This window comes from Oncorhynchus gorbuscha, linkage group LG15, assembly GCF_021184085.1.
Source record: "Oncorhynchus gorbuscha isolate QuinsamMale2020 ecotype Even-year linkage group LG15, OgorEven_v1.0, whole genome shotgun sequence".
NCBI lineage: Eukaryota > Metazoa > Chordata > Actinopteri > Salmoniformes > Salmonidae > Oncorhynchus > Oncorhynchus gorbuscha.
In genome coordinates this window covers 83,725,487-83,747,648 of record NC_060187.1, presented here as the reverse complement: position 1 = coordinate 83,747,648, position 22,162 = coordinate 83,725,487, and the positions used below count along the sequence as shown (strand labels likewise).

Below are 22,162 nucleotides of genomic sequence, written 5' to 3'. Positions count from 1 at the left end.
TGTTCTCAACTTGCCGACCTGGTTAAATAAAGGTGAAATAAATTAAATAAAAAGGTCAACAGCATCATGAACTCTACCAAATAGTACAAAAATAAATTTTGACAAAAAGGCTGAAACGTGGCCGCAAGTGGATCTTCCAGCAAGACAACGACCCTCCGCCAAACATCAAAAATCCACAAATAAAATGCTTAATTGACCACAAAAAAATCAACATTTTGCAATGACCATCTCAGTCTCTGGACTAAAGAAAACCTGTGGTTTGAACTGAAGAGGCCAGTCCATAAGCACAGGCCAAAAGAGATCAGGGATCTGGAAGGGTCTATATGGAGGAATGGCCTAAGATCCTTCAATCTCATAAAACATTCTAGAAAAAGGCTGAGACGTTATCCTGGCTAGGTGTGGGTACACAAAGCATTGAAAGCAGGTGTGACAACTTTGACACTAAAAAATAAATAATTGTTCAACAAAATATTTCTCTCTGAGCAATTGTAGTACTATAAATATTGTATTTGAGCATGCAATATACACAATAGCTTAATATTTGTATTATAAAGTACTGTTTGCTCATCTTTATCAAGGGTGCCAATAAATTTGAGGTGACTTCATTCTATATGAGTTTTACATTATTGTGATACTCTAACAGATCTCCAGCAGCTGTTATTAGTTATTTGTCTTGAAATGTTTAAAGATGGAGGGAATCAGAACATTCAGTAAACAATGCGAATGTTTGTGCTCACATTAAATATGAAATGGTTCTGTATCAATAGTTACTCAAATCCACACGTTCAAAACTTTCCTTTAGGGTTAAGCTTTATTACATCAGAATCAGACTTAACAGAAATACCATTAGTTTAATCCAGGACTTTTGATTTGTCCATGCTATGGTCGCCACCACTGCATAATACCGTCACCGGGGTAACAGAGTGAGGATGATGAGGAGTGACAGAGAGAGGCTCTGGACTTTCCAATTGGTCGATACTGGTGGCACATACACATTTGTTCAAATCACACACAAACACCCCCCGAGGGAGGGTCATACTGAGAGAGAGGAATGGACAAGGTTAACAAAAAGTATTCAATATTCACTCATGTTAGATGGTAGTTAATAGACACTCTAAGGTAGCATGAAGGACAAGTTCTAACGAGTTTAAAAAGGAAGAGAAATGTCCTGCAGAAGGTCTCCATTTTTCATCTGCCTTCCTTATGTCTTTTCTTTGACTCCACGTTCTCTTTGTCCATCCCTAAAAACAAACAAAGGTCAAAATGAAAGAGTCAGTCATCCTTCACACAATAAAGGCAAATAGAACCAACATCCTGATTGACAGATGAGACATTGTTCCAGAGAAGACATATCACACATCTGTCAACAATGAGAGATGGGGATAATAACTAGGACATCATAAAGCTGGTTAACAACATCATACTGATACCACTGTCAACTCTAATACAGTCCCAGACAGCAAGACTCAAAAGATAGTGACACTGTATTTGACTGAAATTACTATCCTTTTTCATGATAGAAGCCTTTTTATGATGGTGTTTTTGCGTCTTATCTGGCATTTCTACATAATACCATGTATCTTCACTGCTATAAGCTGTTTCCTAATGCTACCAAGAGAAAACCAATCAGTGGAATGCTAACAGAAAAAGACAGAACAAAAGATACCCAGCTCAGCTCATCTCATCTTTGGGGCCTCAGGTTTGGGTTCTTCTGGTTTGGGGGCGGCCTCTTGTTTAGGGGCTTCTTTAAGAGAATCAGGTTTGGGAGCAGCCTCTTGTTTAGGGGTTTCTTTAGGAGAATCAGGTTTGGGAGCATCTGGTTTGGATTCTTCTGGTTTGGGGGCAGCCTCTTGTTTAGGGGCTTCTTTAGGAGAATCAGGTTTGGGAGCATCTGGTTTGGATTCTTCTGGTTTGGGGGCATCTGGTTTTGGAGCGGCCTCTTGTTTAGGCGGTTCATCCCCACACAGTTTCCTTTGGGAGTCAGAGACAGATAGAGCTAGTGTGTGCAAGTGTCCATATGCCTGTGGTGTACAGGTATACATACAGATGGACATGTATAGAGGTGTTCCATGTTCAGGGCTCCAGTCCCAGTCTCTTACCTTCCCTCTACAGAGTCCTTCTTCACAAAGACACACACTTTGCTGCGCTGCACCACCTGCTGTTTGAGAGACGTCATTTCTGCTTCCCAGGCAGCCTTTTGCTTCTCAAACTCAGCTACAGGACCAGAAAGAAAGGGGGTTAGATGCTACAGGACACAACATGGGGCTAGAAGCTACAGGACAGAGACAGAACAGGGGGCTAGAGGCTACAGGACAGAGACAGAACAGGGGGCTAGAGGCTACAGGACAGAGACAGAACATGGGGTCAGAGGCTACAGGACAGAGACAGAACATGGGGTCAGAGGCTACAGGACAGAGACAGAACAGGGGGTCAGAGGCTACAGGACAGAGACAGAACAGGGGGTCAGAGGCTACAGGACAGAGACAGAACAGGGGGTCAGAGGCTACAGGACAGAGACAGAACATGGAGCTAGAGGCTACAGGACAGAGACAGAACATGGAGCTAGAGGCTACAGGACAGAGACAGAACATGGAGCTAGAGGCTACAGGACAGAGACAGAACATGGAGCTAGAGGCTACAGGACAGAGACAGAACATGGAGCTAGAGGCTACAGGACAGAGACAGAACATGGAGCTAGAGGCTACAGGACAGAGACAGAACATGGAGCTAGAGGCTACAGGACAGAGACAGAACATGGAGCTAGAGGCTACAGGACAGAGACAGAACATGGAGCTAGAGGCTACAGGACAGAGACAGAACATGGAGCTAGAGGCTACAGAGGGATATTAGAAGAAAGGTAAGTGAATAAAACATATTCAATAAGACCAGTCGCATATACAGAATACTACTCTTAATCCCAGCGACCTGCAATGAGCTTATTCTACCACAAGATGTCTCTCATCCACCACAATATTTAGAAGAGAAAAACCTTGCACCTCGAACTGGTCATGGACCAGTTTTAAACCTGTTTTTATGTTCTAGTTCACTGTGAAAGGGAATACCTAGTTAGTTGCAGAACTGAATGCATTCAACAGAAATGTGTCTTCTGCATTTAACCCAACCCCTCTGAATCAGAGGTGCGGGGAGCTGTCTTAATCGACGTCCACTTCATTGAGGAGCAGTGAACTATCATACATGTTATCATAGCGAAGAGCCTTTCAGAACAGTGTTGATGTAACCATAGTTTCAGGTGTTTAAACACTCACTTTTAGAGTTACTGTTCTCTGCCTCAACGGCCCCCACCTCATCAGCGACATGTTTCTGTGACAGGAGAGAGAAAGAACACACACACACACACACACACACCCACACACACCCACACACACACACACACACACGAAATCAATTGTGTACACGCTAAACCCCAGACATACCCCTCCTTCCTTACATTTTCTCCCTGGCATGCCTCCAGTTCACTCTTCTTCTTGGCCTCTGCAGCCTGCAGTGGGGGGAGTTCTGACCCCAGAGTATCCACCTGAGCCTTGGTCTTGTCCAGCAGGTTGTGAGCTCTGATCACCTCGTGTTGGTACTCTCCCAGTACGTCTCTGGTCACACGCAGTTTAATCGTCTCGAACGATACATGTTTCTGCTCCTTCATCTCTTCTTTCCGCCGCACATTTATCAGCCCCAGCAGAGCTACGCTAGTCAGCAGAGACACCCCCACCAATACACCCTGTGTCTTCATCATGCCGTGGAGTTTGACCAAGGAACAGTCGTTTTCGCTGGTCCCTGTCGACTGCTTGACGACGTCCTCGCAGACTTACAGCGGAAGTACCAATGGAGTGCGAAAGGACAGGTGGCCACCCACTGTACTTGAGCGGAGTCCGTGCTTCAGTTTTCAGGTGAAACGGAAGTCAGGTTGAAAACACTATATCCACTATATCCCTGAAAAACAGAAAAATCTGCTTCTGTCGACTCCGCGGAGAGCGCACTTATTCTTCTTCTTTTTTCTTTTGGAGAGCGCTTCACTCAAACCATCCCCGCCCACCTGTCACGGTCCATGCTATCTGGGATCCTTGGGACGGGCTTACCTCCCTTTGAAGTTGGTTAATAATGCTTAAGGTTAGCTAAGGATTATGGTTAAGGTTAGTGTACGGGTAGGGTTTAAGGTTAGGATTTAGGGTATGGACGTCCCAAGGCTCCCAGATAGCACTAGCATATCTGGCACTGCTACGCGGAAGTAAGTGGATGAATGCACTCCGGAATTCGAGGGAATATAAACGTAAAAAGGTAACGTGATAATACTGTATAACATACGCAACTCGAATTAGGAATGATATCATAATTTGTTAAACACGCCCTAGCCTATAGGCTACGACTACCTTTGATTTAGTTCTAGTATAAACATTTAGTCATGACAAACATATTAACCTATAAAGTTCTGCCAGTTTAAGGTCAGGCCACACTAGCTATGTTTCCAGTAACGTGTCAAGTAACTAGGAATTTACAGGAAAACAAAAAGCAGAGCAAAATCGTTGGTAAAGTCAATAAAAAAATCTTATCTGGTGCATGACGTTACAACCAATAATTTCTATACAGTAGATGACTGACATGGGGCGCTATGTTGAAGCGCCTCAATCTTGGAACTCCCCCGCCGTTGTAAAAACTATTTAAGGAAATATAGAAATGTACCAAACTAAGGACCCTGGGACTAAACACCTCCCTCTGCAACTGGATCCTGGACTTCCTTACATGGTGCATGCTTATTGATGAATTAAAGAGAAAAAAAAGTAATCTATATTAGTATAAGGCTGTAACGTAACAACATTTTGAAAAAGTCAAGGGGTCTGAATAATTTCCGAATGCACTGTATATTTTCAGTTTGTGAGTGTGTGATATGGGGGTTGGATACATGTTTATCTTGAAATAATAAAGAACAACTTTTATAAACAATGGGAACATTGCCATGTTGCACTGAGCCTTGCTGTTGGAAAACCACATCAGTGTCTGACTTTCGGCTGTTGCAGATGCACCTCCCCCGACTTCCTTCCTAGACTTTTGTCTACAGTCGGTTGCTTTCCCCGTCCCACTCAAATGATCCCAATGTCTTACTGGCCTCTTGGAGACAGGCCCTTTATATCCTAATCAGACAGCACCAGAGTAAACACCAGCCTCTTGGAGACAGGCCCTTTATATCCTAATCAGACAGCACCAGAGTAAACACCAGCCTCTTGGAGACAGGCCCTTTATATCCTAATCAGACAGCACCAGAGTAAACACCAGCCTCTTGGAGACAGGACCTTTATATCCTAATCAGACAGCACCAGAGTAAACACCAGACTCTTGGAGACAGGCCCTTTATATCCTAATCAGACAGCACCAGAGTAAACACCAGCCTCTTGGAGACAGGCCCTTTATATCCTAATCAGACAGCACCAGAGTAAACACCAGCCTCTTGGAGACAGGCCCTTTATATCCTAATCAGACAGCACCAGAGTAAACACCAGCCTCTTGGAGACAGGACCTTTATATCCTAATCAGACAGCACCAGAGTAAACACCAGACTCTTGGAGACAGGCCCTTTATATCCTAATCAGACAGCACCAGAGTAAACACCAGCCTCTTGGAGACAGGCCCTTTATATCCTAATCAGACAGCACCAGAGTAAACACCGGCCTCTTGGAGACAGGCCCTTTATATCCTAATCAGACAGCACCAGAGTAAACACCAGCCTCTTGGAGACAGGACCTTTATATCCTAATCAGACAGCACCAGAGTAAACACCAGACTCTTGGAGACAGGCCCTTTATATCCTAATCAGACAGCACCAGAGTAAACACCAGCCTCTTGGAGACAGGCCCTTTATATCCTAATCAGACAGCACCAGAGTAAACACCAGCCTCTTGGAGACAGGCCCTTTATATCCTAATCAGACAGCACCAGAGTAAACACCAGCCCGTGAGGCTGGTAGGAAGTCAAAACAAAAGGCTGCTACTTTGCCAGCTGCTACAGAATCATAGTGTTTACACAATGTCATCAATACAATATGAATAATCAGTGTGTCCTCGGTCCTTGTACATCCAGTCTGGCGTTAATCACTATCAATAGATATGAGAATACATTCAGTATCAAGTCTAGTGACCATCAACCCGCACCTTGAGTGTCACATACACTGGAAATCATGTGTTTTACAGAAGGAACATAATATATACTAATATGCTAAACATTGTGTTAATCACTCTAAACTGAATATGAACTTTAATGATCTTAAATCTCCCCATAGCACACACTGCACCCTGAATGATGACTTACTACATGGAACAATTTCATAATCTCTGGTTGTCTGTGTACCCTCTAAGAGGAAGAGGGAGGAGAAATTAAATGCAAATGAATGAGATAGATAAACAATAGAGAGAGCATATCTGTTAGTAATAAAACATGACCCCTGAAACAAGGTGAGAGCAAGAGAGGAAGGGAGGGAGGGAGAGAGAGAAGTGGGGAGGGAGGGAGATAAAAGCGGTGGGAGTGTGGTAGTTAAACAAGGAAGTAGATGTATCTTTGTCTACCAAATATTCCACCTAGCAGGTCGAACCAGTTACAGGAGGACAGACTGCCATCAGCAACCAGAGGGAGGGAATGTGAACACACACACTCTCCAACACACACAGGCTGACTACGGGGATGGTTGAGGAGTGACCGATCAAGACAGCAGCCAAGAAAGACAAACTGAACCTGACTTGAGCCTCATATCTCTCTCCCTCTCTCTTTCTCTACCTCCTTCCTTCTCTCTGTCCTGTCCCAGCAGTATGCGGGCTGTGTCTGCGCTAGTGTTCCTGGCCGTGGGTGTGATGGTGGTGTTGATGTACCAGGCGGTCCGCCAGGAGCTGACTCTGCGGGGTCTTAAAGCCCGCGCTCTGGAGAGCTCCTCTCAGGTCAAGCAGAAGGAGAACGACATCGTCCAGGTCAAGATGAAGATCCAGAAGCTGAATGGTGAGCTGGAGCCCATCAACACCAAGAGAGAGGAGCTGACTAAGAAGAAGGAGCAGTCTGCTAAAGCCACAGGCGAGGCGGACAAGAGTCTAAAGACCTGTCATACAGAGAAGGTAGGCTCACACACACACACACACACACACACACACACACACACACACACACACACACACACACACACACACACACACACACACACACACACACACACACACACACACACACACACACACACACACACACACACACACACACACACACACACACACACACACACACACACACACTATGCAAACAGACACCTGCTACATAGAGAAGGTACAGCACTGTTTATACTCGTGTTGTGGTCTATAATAATCCATTAACAGAATGCCTGTACCAAGTCTCACCAGAGAATTAGAACACTGAAACAAAGGCAGCACTAAAACAATCTTCCTATCCACTGTGAAACCATTGGCAACAGACTGGCTTGTGATATGTTTATAGGTCAAATTCACTTACAGTGGGAGTGTTGGATATGATGATGGTCATTGATTTATTTTCTGTAGATTCATTAGTCCTCCTAACCCTCATGTAAGGGCCCTGTATTCACGATCACCATCAAATCAAATGGAATTTGTCACATGCCCCGAATACAACAGGTGTAGTAGACCTTACCGTGAAATGCTTACTTACAAGCCCTAACCAACAATGCAGTTCAAGAAATAAAGTTAAGAAAATATTTACTAAATAAACTCAAGTAAAAATGTTCTATCAAATGTAACACAAGAAAATTACATAACAATAACGAGGCTATATACAGGTTGTACCGGTACCAAGTCAATGGGCGGGGGTACAGGTTAGTCAAGGTAATACGTATATTCTTACATGTAGAGGTGTATATCAGGTGAGGTGTGTTAATGTTTTGTGTTTCATATTAGAGGGCAACTTGATCTGATTACCACATCACCACATCATTCACCACTGTGGCAGATTACACACACTAGAGGGTAAACTGACATGGGAGATATTACAGTGCCTTCAGAAGTATTCACACTAGAGGGTAAACTGACATGGGAGATATTACAGTGCCTTCAGAAAGTATTCACACTAGAGGGTAAACTGACATGGGAGATATTACAGTGCCTTCAGAAAGTATTCACACTAGAGGGTAAACTGACATGGGAGATATTACAGTGCCTTCAGAAAGTATTCACACTAGAGGGTAAACTGACATGGGAGATATTACAGTGCCTTCAGAAAGTATTCACACTAGAGGGTAAACTGACATGGGAGATATTACAGTGCCTTCAGAAAGTATTCACACTAGAGGGTAAACTGACATGGGAGATATTACAGTGCCTTCAGAAAGTATTCACGCTAGAGGGTAAACTGACATGGGAGATATTACAGTGCCTTCAGAAAGTATTCACACTAGAGGGTAAACTGACATGGGAGATATTACAGTGCCTTCAGAAAGTATTCACACTAGAGGGTAAACTGACATGGGAGATATTACAGTGCCTTCAGAAAGTATTCACACTAGAGGGTAAACTGACATGGGAGATATTACAGTGCCTTGAGAAAGTATTCACACTAGAGGGTAAACTGACATGGGAGATATTACAGTGCCTTCAGAAAGTATTCACACTAGAGGGTAAACTGACATGGGAGATATTACAGTGCCTTCAGAAAGTATTCACACTAGAGGGTAAACTGACATGGGAGATATTACAGTGCCTTCAGAAAGTATTCACACTAGAGGGTAAACTGACATGGGAGATATTACAGTGCCTTCAGAAAGTATTCACACTAGAGGGTAAACTGACATGGGAGATATTACAGTGCCTTCAGAAAGTATTCACACTAGAGGGTAAACTGACATGGGAGATATTACAGTGCCTTCAGAAAGTATTCACACTAGAGGGTAAACTGACATGGGAGATATTACAGTGCCTTCAGAAAGTATTCACACTAGAGGGTAAACTGACATGGGAGATATTACAGTGCCTTCAGAAAGTATTCACACTAGAGGGTAAACTGACATGGGAGATATTACAGTGCCTTCAGAAAGTATTCACACTAGAGGGTAAACTGACATGGGAGATATTACAGTGCCTTCAGAAAGTATTCACACTAGAGGGTAAACTGACATGGGAGATATTACAGTGCCTTCAGAAAGTATTCACACTAGAGGGTAAACTGACATGGGAGATATTACAGTGCCTTCAGAAAGTATTCACACTAGAGGGTAAACTGACATGGGAGATATTACAGTGCCTTCAGAAAGTATTCACACTCCTTTACTTTTTGTTGTTTCACAACCTAAAGTTAAAATGGATTCAATTGAGATTTTGTGTCATTGATCTACACACAATACCTCAAAATGTCAAAGTGGTATTGTGTTCTGAAATTGTAAAAAATATATAAAAAAATGAAAATCTGAAATGTCTTGAGTCAATCAGTATTCAGCACCTTTGTTATGGCAAGCCCAAATAAATTGAGGAGTAAAAATCTGCTCCTGCTAAGCTAATTGTTTTAAGATGGTCATACCATGGATTATTTAGCTATTTGTTTGGAATTGTTTATATCTTTAGGTATATAAAGAAAAATATAGCACATAGAAAAGCATTGAATAACGCATTCATAAATGGCAAAACAGACAGTCAAAAAATAAATAATAAGCAATACGTTTTTGATGTGTCTGTCCTATATCTAGGAGATATAAGAAAGCTCAGGAAAAAAAAATTGGGGACTCAAAACTACTTCCATACTTCCATTCATTTTTTGACCCGTTACAGGGTTACGTTCAGATGACACTTGTTCGGACACTACAGAAGTTTTCGTGAGGAGACCGATTTTCGGGATGTATGCTGATCTGACAAACAGCATTGTAGCTCTGCCACTTTCCACTGCAGATGTGCAATGTGGATGCAGTGGATTGAGACTCAGCCCATACAGTACCTCTATCTTAAACAGACAGATTTTGATGGGGATTTTTTAATATTATGATAATTAGATTGAATCGACTCTAAAGGAATTAACAGGTCACATAATAAGTTGCATGTTATCACTCTGTGTGCCACAAGTGTTTATTTAACATGATTACCCCACATAATGATTACCCCATCTAAGTACCCCTCACATACAATTATTTGTAAGGTCCCTCAGTCCAGCAGTGAGTTTCAAGCACAGATTCAACCACAAAGACCAAGGAGGTTTTCCAGTGCCTCGCAAAGAAGGACACCTTTTGGTAGGACACCTTTGAACGTGGTGAAGTTATTAATTCCATTTTGAACCAATATCAATACACCCAGTCACTACAAAGATACAGGCGTCCTCAGTGGCTGTTGAGGAAGGAAACCACTCAGGGATTTCACCATGAAGCTAATTGTGATTTTTAAAACAGAGTTTATTGGCTGTGATAGGAGAAAACTGAGGATGGATCAACAACATTGTAGTTACTCCACAATACTAGCCTCAAGGACAGATTGAAAAGAAGGAAGTCTGTACAGAATAAAAAATATTCCAAAACAGGAATCCTGTTTGCATTAAGGCACTTAAGCAATACTGCAAATAATGAGGAAAATTTTCATTTTTCTCCTGAATACAACGCTTTATGTTTGGGGCAAATCCAACACAACACATCACCACTCTTCATATTTTCAAGCATGTTGGTGGCTGCATCGTGTTATGGGTGTGCTTGTCATCGGCAAGGACTAGGGAGTTTTTTATGTTAAAAATGTTTGGAATAGAGCTAAGCACAGGCAAAATCCTAGATGAAAACCTGGTTCAGTCTGCTTTCCAACAGACACTGGGAGACAAATTCACCTTTCAGCTGGACAATAACCTAAAACACAAGGCCAAATATACACTGGAGTTGCTTACCAAGACGCCATTGAATGTTCCTGAGTGGCCTAGTTACAGTTTTGACTTGAATCGTCTTGAAAATCTATGGCAAGACATGAAAATGGCTGTCTAGCAATGAAAAAGTTGAAAGAGCTTCAATAATGTTTTGAAGAATAATGGTCAAATATTGTACAATCAGATGTGCAAAGCTGTGTGCTCACACTGTAATCGCTGCCGAAGGGGATTCTAACATGTTTTGTATCACAACAAAATTTGGAAAAAGTCAAGGGGTGTGAATACTTTCTGAAGGTACTGTATGTTTTGTGTTGAGTGGCATGTGAGAGGAATTCTACCAGGTATTCTCTAACCAGTGATCAGTCAGATTAGTCACAAAAAGGATTAGTCACACTTTAAACAAAGTGCATATTATGAAGGACACATTGTATGCCTTATGTAGCCCTTAATAAGGCCTAGCTAGACAAGGCCCACAATGCTTCAGATACCAGTCCTCATCTTCCTCATCCCCACTCTTTTTTTCTCCTCAGGCCGATGCGGAGAAAAAGAAGACTGAGGCGTCGGCGGCCCTTCAGAAAGTCAAAGGTACGATGGCTATTTTACTGCAGTGATGGGATACTGTCAGCTCAGTCATGAATTGCTCCCTTTTAGGTGGTTGTAGAATTTAACGTCTCTTTTCTGGATTTTGATCATTAGTGGGTATCGGCCTAATTCTGCTCTGCATGCATTATTTGGTGTTTTATATTTTACACTGGGGATATTTTTGCAGAATTCTGCATGCAGTCTCAATTTGGTGTTTGTCCCATTTTGTGAATTCTTGGTTGTTGAGTGGACCCCAGACCTCACCACCTTTCTCTAAATACATGTTTTCCTGCCCTCCCCATTTCCCTCTTTCCTCCTTATCTACCCATTTCCTTCTGTATTTGTTCCTAACCTCCTGCTTACCACCTCTCTCTCAATACCCTTTCTTCCTTATCTACCCTTTTTTCCTACCCTCCCGCTTTCCACCCCTCTCTCATTATCCCTCGCTCCCCCTCTAGATGATCAAGAAGCACAGAAGAAGAAAGCTCAGGAGGAGATCCAGGCGTTGAAACAGCAGATTCTGGAGCGGGACAAGGCACTGTGTGCCTTTGTGGACCAGACCAATGAGGAAGGACGGTAAAGAGCAGATACACACCCAAGCATTCAGGCACACTCACACACACCCAGTAACACAGGCTTGTGGTCACCATTATGAAAGACTTCTATGGTCACGGTGTACTGTGTGTCATGTAGTTCTGTGGTTACTGGGTTCTCACATGCTATTGATAACGAATGGTTGTTGGTTGTTGTTTTCTTTGTTGTTTTGCAGGAAGCTGTGTGGAATCACAGAGGCCCCAAAATGAAGACTTGGACGACACTATCAGCCTCCCTCCCTCCCTCATGCTTGCCGTGATGCACACACACCCATACACATCATCGTTGTGCAGCTCATAACATTCACCACCTACAACCACCTTCACTTCACTGTACCTCTCAATACTCAGGAAAATAAAAAACAAGAAGGGTTTGGAAAACCCAGTCTGAATGTCATGTCTTCATTACATAGAGTACACTGTTAGTTTATGTATGCAGGTAAGGAAGGGAGACATTACATTAATGTAGGAATGACTGAAAGAGGTTAGGGCTAATTCCCTTAGAGATGGAGCAAGTTGTCTCTGAGGTGACTTCTGAATGTTGCAAAGGTTCTAGAGAAGAGTGCAGGTGCATGCCCATCTGGTTCAATTGTCTATTAAATATTTATTATGCATGGATGTATGATTGACCTTTATAGTGCATAGATGTATGATTGACCTTTATAGTTCATAGATGTATGATTGACCTTTATAGTGCATAGATGTATGATTGACCTTTATAGTGCGATTGACCTTTATAGTGCATAGATGTATGATTGACCTTTATAGTGCATAGATGTATGATTGACCTTTATAGTGCATAGACCTATGATTGACCTTTATAGTGCATAGATGTATGATTGACCTTTATAGTGCATAGATGTATGATTGACCTTTATAGTGCATAGATGTGTATGATTGACCTTTATAGTGCATAGACCTATGATTGACCTTTATAGTGCATAGACCTATGATTGACCTTTATAGTGGCAAAGTCACTGTCTTTGTATTGACTCCAAGCCTCTCTGGCTGATATTTTAGAGAACATTTGGTACTGTCTGATTAGAATATGAAGGTCCTGACTCCAAGAGCCCCGTTGGACATTTTCTATGCTTCTGTTCTGGAGGTGTCTCCCTGAATGATTGTATTAAACTGGATCCATCTGATTGATATTATCAACGACTGCTCTCCTTTTTGTTTATCTGGAAATTCCAGTTCCTTTCTCAGTCTGTGTTACAGTCTCCAACCCTGCATGGCCAAGTGTACCAGATATGGCTAGAGAGATTGGACCTGTCATTGTGAGCTACAATACAGTATGTTAAACGTAGTGAGCTCATATGTTACATAATTACCCCTCAAAGACTGAAGCAAATGACCAGTAGAAAGTTCTACTGAATGGACAAATGCCAGACTGTGTATAGGTTGATTTTTTTGGTCTTGCTTACTGTTGACAAGGAGACCTGTTTGTTAACGAAATATGTGTTTTATTTATGTACAGTGCTACCTCCCTGACTGTCACACAAATTCCTGTTTTGTTAAGGTGACATGAGGCCCAGTAATTTGTTTACTGGAATGAAAATTGCTTAAAAGTGTACTTTTACAGAATCAGTTTATCCACACTGCTTCTGTCCAGATCAGACCTTTTTTTATTTATGGAAATACAACGATGTAAAACTATAATCCTAAAGATAACACACACATTAATGTGTTTTACCTTTAGGATTGCAGTTTTACGTCGTTGTATTTACATAAATAAAAAAAGGTCTGATTGAAAATAAGATGCTTGTAGATGGTTGTGAGTAAATGTTTTCACATTAATACTTCAAAGTATTCTATATTTGTTCACACATTCTAGCTGCTAGATGGCTTTCAGCATAAACTTCAGATGGTCTTTGGTGTTGTTATGGGTCTAGTAGAGACTAGAGTCTAGACTCTGTTTGTAGATGGTCTTTGGTGTTGTTATGGGTCTAGTAGAGACTAGAGTCTAGACTCTCTGTTTGTAGATGGTCTTTGGTGTTGTTATGGTGTAGTAGAGACTAGAGTCTAGACTCTCTGTTTGTAGATGGTCTTTGGTGTTGTTATGGGTCTAGTAGACTAGAGTCTAGACTCTCTGTTTGTAGATGGTCTTTGGTGTTGTTATGGGTCTAGTAGAGACTAGAGTCTAGACTCTCTGTTTGTAGATGGTCTTTGGTGTTGTTATGGTGTAGTAGAGACTAGAGTCTAGACTGTCTGTTTGTAGATGGTCTTTGGTGTTGTTATGGTGTAGTAGAGACTAGAGTCTAGACTCTCTGTTTGTAGATGGTCTTTGGTGTTGTTATGGGTCTAGTAGAGACTAGAGTCTAGACTCTCTGTTTGTAGATGGTCTTTGGTGTTGTTATGGGTCTAGTAGAGACTAGAGTCTAGACTCTCTGTTTGTAGATGGTCTTTGGTGTTGTTATGGTCTAGTAGAGACTAGAGTCTAGACTCTCTGTTTGTAGATGGTCTTTGGTGTTGTTATGGTGTAGTAGAGACTAGAGTCTAGACTCTCTGTTTGTAGATGGTCTTTGGTGTTGTTATGGTGTAGTAGAGACTAGAGTCTAGACTCTCTGTTTGTAGATGGTCTTTGGTGTTGTTATGGTGTAGTAGAGACTAGAGTCTAGACTCTCTGTTTGTAGATGGTCTTTGGTGTTGTTATGGTGTAGTAGAGACTAGAGTCTAGACTCTCTGTTTGTAGATGGTCTTGCCCAGTCTGTTGAGCTCTATGACGTACTGCTGTCTCTCATGCTCCAGGAGGGCCTGCAGTGCTGCTCTACGGACCTGCACACACACAGAAAGCAGACATCATGGAGAGCATGTACTGTACATACAAGGGAAGCCATAGTTGAAGTTCTGGTACAAATATGGACAATGCAAGCAATTCATAAGTTGGTGTGTCCTATATGGAAAACCTGACAATGTGTAGCCTACTTTTACCCCTGCCTGGTGTTACAAATGTGTGATTGCTTTGACAGTGTACGTGTGTAAAGGACACTGCAACACAAATTAACAAGAATAAGACCATTAATTTTCCTCAGTCAGAGGAATAGGTTAGAGATATGCTACGAACCTTCATGAAAGGGCTGATAATAGGTTATTTAATAACGTCCCCTAAGAGAACAAGGTCTCTAAAACGGTATGGAGACAGGGATTAGCTTCATGGCAAGAAAACTAGCTGGATCCTATCCACATTCATTTATACTTCAGGTTTCCTGATTATGCCTTCAAAATAAAAGTGCGGTAAAACGCTGTGTCTGCCACAAAATATAATATTTTTTTTGCAGCTATGTGCTGTGCATAATGTTAAAATGAGGAGAAATATAATAACTACATGGGGTAAAAATCTAAACTATAGAGAATTAGTACTTTATATAAATCAAATCAAACATGCCCCGAATACAACAGGTGTAGTAGACCTTACAGTAAATGCTTACTTACAAGCCCAGACCAGTTAAAAAAAATATATAATAATTAATAACACAAAATATATATATATTATATATATATATATATATCAATAACAAAGTTAAATAAATAATGATTTAATACATTTAAATAAAAAAATTACATAAAAGTTACAAATAATTAAAGAGCAGCAGTAAAATATCAATAGCGAGGCTATATACAGGGGGTACCGTTACAGAGTCAATGTACAGTAAGATAAAGAATATTATAAGGTGGAGCATATTGAGAAAATGGTTGGCGCTTAATAATAGCCTACTGGTAAAAAATATATACATTAAACATAATATATATATATATTGACTGTATGATTCTTGTTTATTTACTGGTGCTATTGTTTAAGGATGCAATTTAAAATGTAATGTTAAAGGGAATTTATTTTTATTTTTGTTGTATTGCACAGACAAATTACACACAGGAAAAGCGATTGATTGTGTGTCCATAAAACCAGGGTCCAGTCTACTCACTAGAGTTCCTAGAACACAAATCAGATGAGTTAGAACAAAAAGCTAGGTCATAGGAAGAGTTGTGGTCATCTTAAATTGGGGTGCCTGGAAACTATACGATTTGTGCAGATGTAAAAATGGGGTGGGGAGTGCTCAGGGTCTGTAGAATGTAATGGTGTCATTTAGTGTTGCTGGCCTTTTACTCCACCCATTCCAGTGGTCACGATGCAAATCACTGTATAAGGAAGACATGTTGGCTTATAGAGCAAAAACTATCCTAGGTGTCGCAGTAGAAGCATTGTAGGGAATAGTCAGTATGGTCTGTATAATGTATATATGGTGTCATTTCATTGAGCTCTGAATAATACAGTGTTCCTTCCTGTACAGTGCTATATTTGTACATTATAGTGTCTAGGCACCCCAATTTAAGCTGTTTGACAACAGTGAAAATTAAATCAAATTAAATGTTATTTGTCACATACGTGTTTAGCAGATGGTATTGTGGGTGTAGGGTAATGCTTGTGTTTCTAGCATTAACAGTGCAGTAATATCTAACAGTAATATCTAACAATTTCACAACAATACACACAATCTAAAGTAAAGGAAAGGAATTAAGAATATATAAATATTTGGGCAAGCAATGTCAGAGCGGCATAGACTAAGATGCAGTAAAATACAGTATATACATATAAGATGAGTAATGCAACATATGTAAACATTATTAAAGTGGCCTCTAATGTGCTAGTGATGGCTATTTAACAGTATCTAACAGTTTGATGGCCTTGAGATAGAAGCTGTTTTTCAGTCTCTCAGTCCCAGCTTTGATGCACCTGTACTGACCTTGTCTTCTGGATAATAGAGAGGTAAACAGGCAGTGGCTTGGGTGGTTGTTGTTCTTGATGATCTTTTTGCCCTTCCTGTGACATTGGGTGCTGTAGATGTCCTGGAGGGCAGGTAGTTTGCCCCCGGTGATGCGTTGGGCAGACCGCACCACTCTCTGGAGAGCCCTGCGGTTGCGGGCAGTGCAGTTGCCGTACCAGGTAGTGATACAGCCCGACAGGATGCTCTCAATTGTGCATCTGTAAAAGTTTGTGAGGATTTTAGGTACCAAGCCAAATTTCTTCAGCCTCCTGAGGTTGAAGTGGTGCTGTTGCGCCTTCTTCACCACACTGTCTGTGTAGGTGAACCATTTCCGTTTGTCAGTGATGTGTACGCGAGGAACTTGAAGCTTTCCACCTTCTTCACTGCGGTCACATCGATGTGGATAGGGGGGTGCTCCATCTGCTGTTTCCTGAAGTCCCTGATCAGCTCCTTTGTTTTGTTGACATTGGGTGAGAGGTTATTTTCCTGGCACCACACTCCCAGAGCCCTCACCTCCTCCCTGTAGGCTGTATCTTCATTGTTGGTAATCAGGCCTACTACTGTTGTGTCGTCTGCAAACTTGATGATTGAGTTGGAGGCGTGCATGGCCACGCAGTCATGGGTGAACAGGGAGTACAGGACGGGGCACACATCCTTGTGGGGCCCCAGTGTTGAGTATCAGCGAAGTGGAGGTGTTTTTTTCTACAGTACCTTCACCACCTGGGGGCAGCCCGTCAGGAAGTCCAGGACCCAGTTGCACAGGGCGGGGTTCAGGCCCAGGTACGATTGTGTTGAATCCTAAGCTATCTTGATCTGTGTCATTCACAGGCCAATGAAATTACACCATAAATACATTTGACAGACCCTACTGAGTATTCCCTACAACACTTCTACTGCGGCACCTAGAATAGTATTTGCTCTACAAGCCCATATGTATTCCATACACAGTGATTGCATTGGGGGCATTTAGGCTATTAACACTTTTCTGCTATTTCGTGCAGACATTTATTCTGAATATTCTGAAATTCTGTGACCCGGAAGTACTTTTTTAGTGTTGCTGAGGAGACAGGGCCCTGTTTCAGCACCCCTCCACTCTCTCACCATTGTCAGAGCAGTCTTTCTCAGCTCAGCCTCTCTCTGCTGGGTCAGCTCTCTCAGCTTCAGGGTCTTCATGGAACCAGCCTGGGTGGAGCCCTCAAACTTAGCCTTTTGCATCACACCACAGATACTGAGAGACAGAAAGAGAAGGGGGGGGGGGTCGGACTGTAAGTTCAGGGAAAACGTATCAAACGTTGCAGTTACAATTAGCCCAACAGTACAGAACGAAATAGTTTACACACCTGTCCAGCTCTGCAATGCGGTTCGTCATCTCGCCATCTTTCTTTAAAAGAGTGAAAATGCAGACTATAATACATTTCCAGCCACTTAGACATAGGTATCTGACCACTTTTTTGTCTGTGTGTTGCTTAGTAGTGACATGCTTACCTTGATTCTGTCTCTCGCCCTCTGCACAAGTTTGTTTTTGGAACGTCGTTCCTCACAACCAAACATCCTGTTGGCAGTTTATTTGAAATAAATAGTCACACGTATCTTCCTTTAACAAAGACTGCACAATAGACGAATATATGGTTACAAAATGTCAGCGTCTCAATAGACCGAGTAGAGTCTGTCTACGTTGGCATGGTAACTAACCTATGTTGCCGGAAAATCCGCCCTTCGCTGCCAATTACAGTGAACGATACAGATCACATGACCAGCATGACGCGTGGGGCGATGAGATACACATGAAAGTCATTCTACCAGCCAAACCGAGGCGATACAAAATTGACAAAAGCTCCGTATGTATCCTCCTGTTGTTAGTTTGTTACAGTAGAAAGTTATAGTTCTATGTTAGGTTTGATTCTGAATGTGTATTGCTATCATACAACAGCCACTAGTCAGTAAAGCTGAAGGGCTGGCTAGTAGTAACCGTAACGTTACAGTAACTTGTAGTTACATCAGAATAGGGCTTGGCAATCTTACCCCAACATTGTAATAATGATACGAACAGGAGTGCAGCACATGGCCAGGGGACTATGCCAAATAATGGGACGTGAAATCTCAAAGGGAAATTTCAACACCAACATCAGACAACAAATGACTCAAAGAGGGTCCAGCTTCCCTGATACTCTATCAACAGTGTCCGAACCATGGCGGTAGGTCCAGAAACTCACACAGTCACACATATTTAGCTAGCTACAAACAGCCCTGGCATTAGTGTAGCCTACTGTCAAGGGCAATGTGAGTGAGAACATGTGAGTCATGATTCATCTTACCTAAACATTTGTCATGGTTCCCTTTTCCCGAAGTTACTGCCGATAGAAACAGTATTTTTTTCCCACAATGTGCATTGTGAAATGTGCAGTAATGTATTTCGTTCTGAATGTTTCTGCCGTGTCATGCTGTTCTGTTGTCATACAGTGGGACCCCCTGTACTCGGTCAGATAATACTGTAATAAAGTACGGATGAGGGTGTAATAATAGTGTTTGTCCACTAGGTGCTGCCCTGGTCTTTCTCTTTCCAGCCACGGGACTTCAGCCTGCCCAACTCGTCCTGGGGCTCCGACATGAGGCGTTTGTATGAGCACTATAACAGCCAGTGTGAGGTAGAGACAGATGACGGAGAGAAGAAGTGGGGGGTCTGGAGAAGACTACCCAGCTATAACCGCTCCCTCAAGTATGCCACAGGTACAGTAAGGAAGGGTTTCTTCCACATATGGATGATGTGTGTGTGTACGAAAATGCATGCACTCACTACTGTAAGTCACTCTGGACAAGATAAATTACTAAAATGTGGCGTAAAAAAACGTGTTTGTATAATCCTGTCTCTCTCATGTCCTGGGCATAGTGTCTGAGTAAGATGTTGTGTGTATGTGTGTAACTGTGTGTCTCTCCTTCCAAGGTGGGGTGTATCTGAGTAAGATGTTGTCTGTATGTGTGTTTCTCCTTCCAAGGTGGGGTGGGGTGTATGTGAGTAAGATGTTGTCTATATGTGTGTTTCTCCTTCCAAGGTGGGGTGTATCTGAGTAAGATGTTGTCTATATGTGTGTTTCTCCTTCCAAGGTGGGGTGTATCTGAGTAAGATGTTGTCTATATGTGTGTCTCTCCTTCCAAGGTGGGGTGTATCTGACTGAGTAAGATGTTGTCTGTATGTGTGTCTCTCCTTCCAAGGTGGGGTGTATCTGAGTAAGATGTTGTATGTATATGTGTTTCTCCTTCCAAGGTGGGGTGTATCTGAGTAAGATGTTGTCTGTATATGTGTTTCTCCTTCCAAGGTGGGGTGTATCTGAGTAAGATGTTGTCTGTATGTGTGTTTCTCCTTCCAAGGTGGGGTGTATCTGAGTAAGATGTTGTCTGTATGTGTGTTTCTCCTTCCAAGGTGGGGTGTATCTGAGTAAGATCATTCAGTCGAAGGCTCGTCTTCACACGGAACATTAGGGAGCAGCGTGCAGCTTTCGAGTACGTCGTGTTTGTCAACAAGCAGGAGCAGAAGTGTGTGTGTGTGTTCCAGGCTGGCCACCTACTGGAGGGACCCCCGGGGTGAGCTGTTTGTGTGTGTGTGTGCTGATGGCATGTGTATACTGTGACAATGTTTGTCCTTGTGTGTGTATCTCTGTAAAAATTACACAATCAACTGCTAGCATTTAAACACCATAGTTAGTCAGAAGTGTAATGTTTATAAATGATGTGTGCGATTCCAGGCACGTCCATGGGGGGGCAATAGCTACCATGATTGACACTGTAACGGGGACCCACGCCACCTACCTCTCTGGTCCTGTCATGACTGCCAACCTCAACATCAACTACCGCAGGTACACATACTTTCTCCCTCACTCCCTTCCTCACTTTCTCCATCACTCACTCATGGCTTATTAAGCTCTAAAAACATGTTTTCATGGTATTGTGGTCATTATTGTAGGGTTCTAAGTGAGGTTCTAGATTTTTCCTGACCACATTTCCTGGTTATGACAAATACTGTATCCCGCCTCTACTCCCCAAAGCCCCATCCCATTGGGTGGTACAGTGCTGCTCACCTGCACATTGGATAACCCCTTCTTCCTTCTTTCCCCTCTTCTTTCCATCCTCTCTCTCTCTGTCACTGTCTGTCTCCCTCTCACCCCTTCTTCCTTCTTTCCCCTCTTCTTTCCATCCTCTCTCTCTCTGTCTCCCTCTCACCCCTTCTTCCTTCTTTCCCCTCTTCTTTCCATCCTCTCTCTCTCTGTCACTGTCTGTCTCCCCCTCACCCCTTCTTCCTTCTTTCCATCCTCTCTCTCTCTGTCACTGTCTGTCTCCCCCTCACCCCTTCTTCCTTCTTTCCATCCTCTCTCTCTCTGTCACTGTCTGTCTCCCTCTCACCCCTTCTTCCTTCTTTCCATCCTCTCTCTCTCTGTCACTGTCTGTCTCCCCCTCACCCCTTCTTCCTTCTTTCCCCTCTTCTTTCCATCCTCTCTCTCTCTGTCTCCCTCTCACCCCTTCTTCCTTCTTTCCCCTCTTCTTTCCATCCTCTCTCTCTCTGTCACTGTCTGTCTCCCTCTCACCCCTTCTTCCTTCTTTCCTTCCTCTCTCTCTCTCTCTCTCTCTGTCACTGTCTGTCTCCCTCTCACCCCTTCTTCCTTCTTTCCCCTCTTCTTTCCATCCTCTCTGTCTCTGTCGCTGTCTGTCTTCCTCTCTGTCGCTGTCTGTCTCCCTCTCTCTTTTTCTTTATTTGTCAGTCTGTCTTGTCTCTGACCCCTCCCTCTTTGTGAATGATCCCCTTCCAGTAAGAAATGAATGACAGGCAGCATTACCGTAAAAACTGACACGTTGTCCACATCACAGAGTTCAGAGGATTCTGTCAGCATAAACCCAGCAGACCACATAGCCTTAACAAAATGCTACTTTATTAGACTCTTTGGATATCATATTCACCCATAACACATAGTAGGCATGGTAATGAACTCATAATAGCAGGCATGGTAACTAACTGATAATACTAGGCATGGTAACGAACTCATAATAGCAGGCATGGTAACTAACTGATAATACTAGGCATGGTAACTAACTGATAACACTAGGCATGGTAACTAACTGATAATACTAGGCATGGTAACTAACTGATAACACTAGGCATGGTAACTAACTAATACTAGTAGGCATGGTAACTAACTGATACTAGTAGGCATGGTAACTAACTGATACTAGTAGGCATGGTAACTAACTGATAATACTAGGCATGGTAACTAACTGATAGTAGTAGGCATTGTAACTAACTGATAATACTAGGCATGGTAACTAACTGATAGTAGTAGGCATAGTAACTAACTGATAATACTAGGCATGGTAACTAACTGGTAATACTAGGCATGGTAACTA

General features: G+C 42.4%; 3 protein-coding genes and 1 pseudogene across 5 annotated transcripts; 2 read left to right on the top strand and 2 right to left on the bottom strand.

Moving 5' to 3' along the window:
• Nucleotides 1-792: 792 nt before the first annotated feature.
• On the bottom strand, nt 793-4,209 carry LOC123998261 (pollen-specific leucine-rich repeat extensin-like protein 1). Its single transcript, XM_046303314.1, has 5 exons — nt 3,449-4,209; nt 3,267-3,321; nt 2,100-2,214; nt 1,667-1,971; nt 793-1,241 (listed from the first exon to the last, which is right to left on the bottom strand). Exons 1-4 carry the CDS (start codon nt 3,746-3,748, stop codon nt 1,677-1,679), a joined length of 765 nt encoding a protein of 254 aa, XP_046159270.1. The 5' UTR covers nt 3,749-4,209; the 3' UTR covers nt 793-1,241; nt 1,667-1,676.
• Nucleotides 4,075-13,162, top strand: LOC123998262 (restin homolog). 2 transcript variants are annotated; one of them, XM_046303315.1, is made up of 5 exons: nt 4,075-4,290; nt 6,803-7,103; nt 11,364-11,418; nt 11,874-11,991; nt 12,185-13,162. In XM_046303315.1, exons 1-5 carry the CDS (start codon nt 4,253-4,255, stop codon nt 12,216-12,218), a joined length of 546 nt encoding a protein of 181 aa, XP_046159271.1. In that variant the 5' UTR covers nt 4,075-4,252; the 3' UTR covers nt 12,219-13,162. The 2 variants fall into 2 exon arrangements, with proteins under 2 accessions (XP_046159271.1, XP_046159272.1); XM_046303316.1 differs by having other exon boundaries at nt 4,079-4,290; nt 6,806-7,103.
• A 1,082-nt stretch (nt 13,163-14,244) lies between these two features.
• On the bottom strand, nt 14,245-18,440 carry LOC123998263 (uncharacterized protein C1orf189-like). Of its 2 annotated transcripts, none has more exons than XM_046303317.1 (4): nt 18,257-18,440; nt 18,112-18,152; nt 17,873-17,999; nt 14,245-14,783 (listed from the first exon to the last, which is right to left on the bottom strand). In XM_046303317.1, the coding sequence occupies exons 1-4, from the start codon at nt 18,320-18,322 to the stop codon at nt 14,682-14,684; spliced, it is 336 nt and encodes a 111-aa protein (XP_046159273.1). In that variant the 5' UTR covers nt 18,323-18,440; the 3' UTR covers nt 14,245-14,681. The 2 variants fall into 2 exon arrangements, with proteins under 2 accessions (XP_046159273.1, XP_046159274.1); XM_046303318.1 differs by having other exon boundaries at nt 18,112-18,148.
• A 155-nt stretch (nt 18,441-18,595) lies between these two features.
• Nucleotides 18,596-21,580, top strand: LOC123997351 (annotated as a pseudogene).
• Nucleotides 21,581-22,162: the final 582 nt, after the last annotated feature.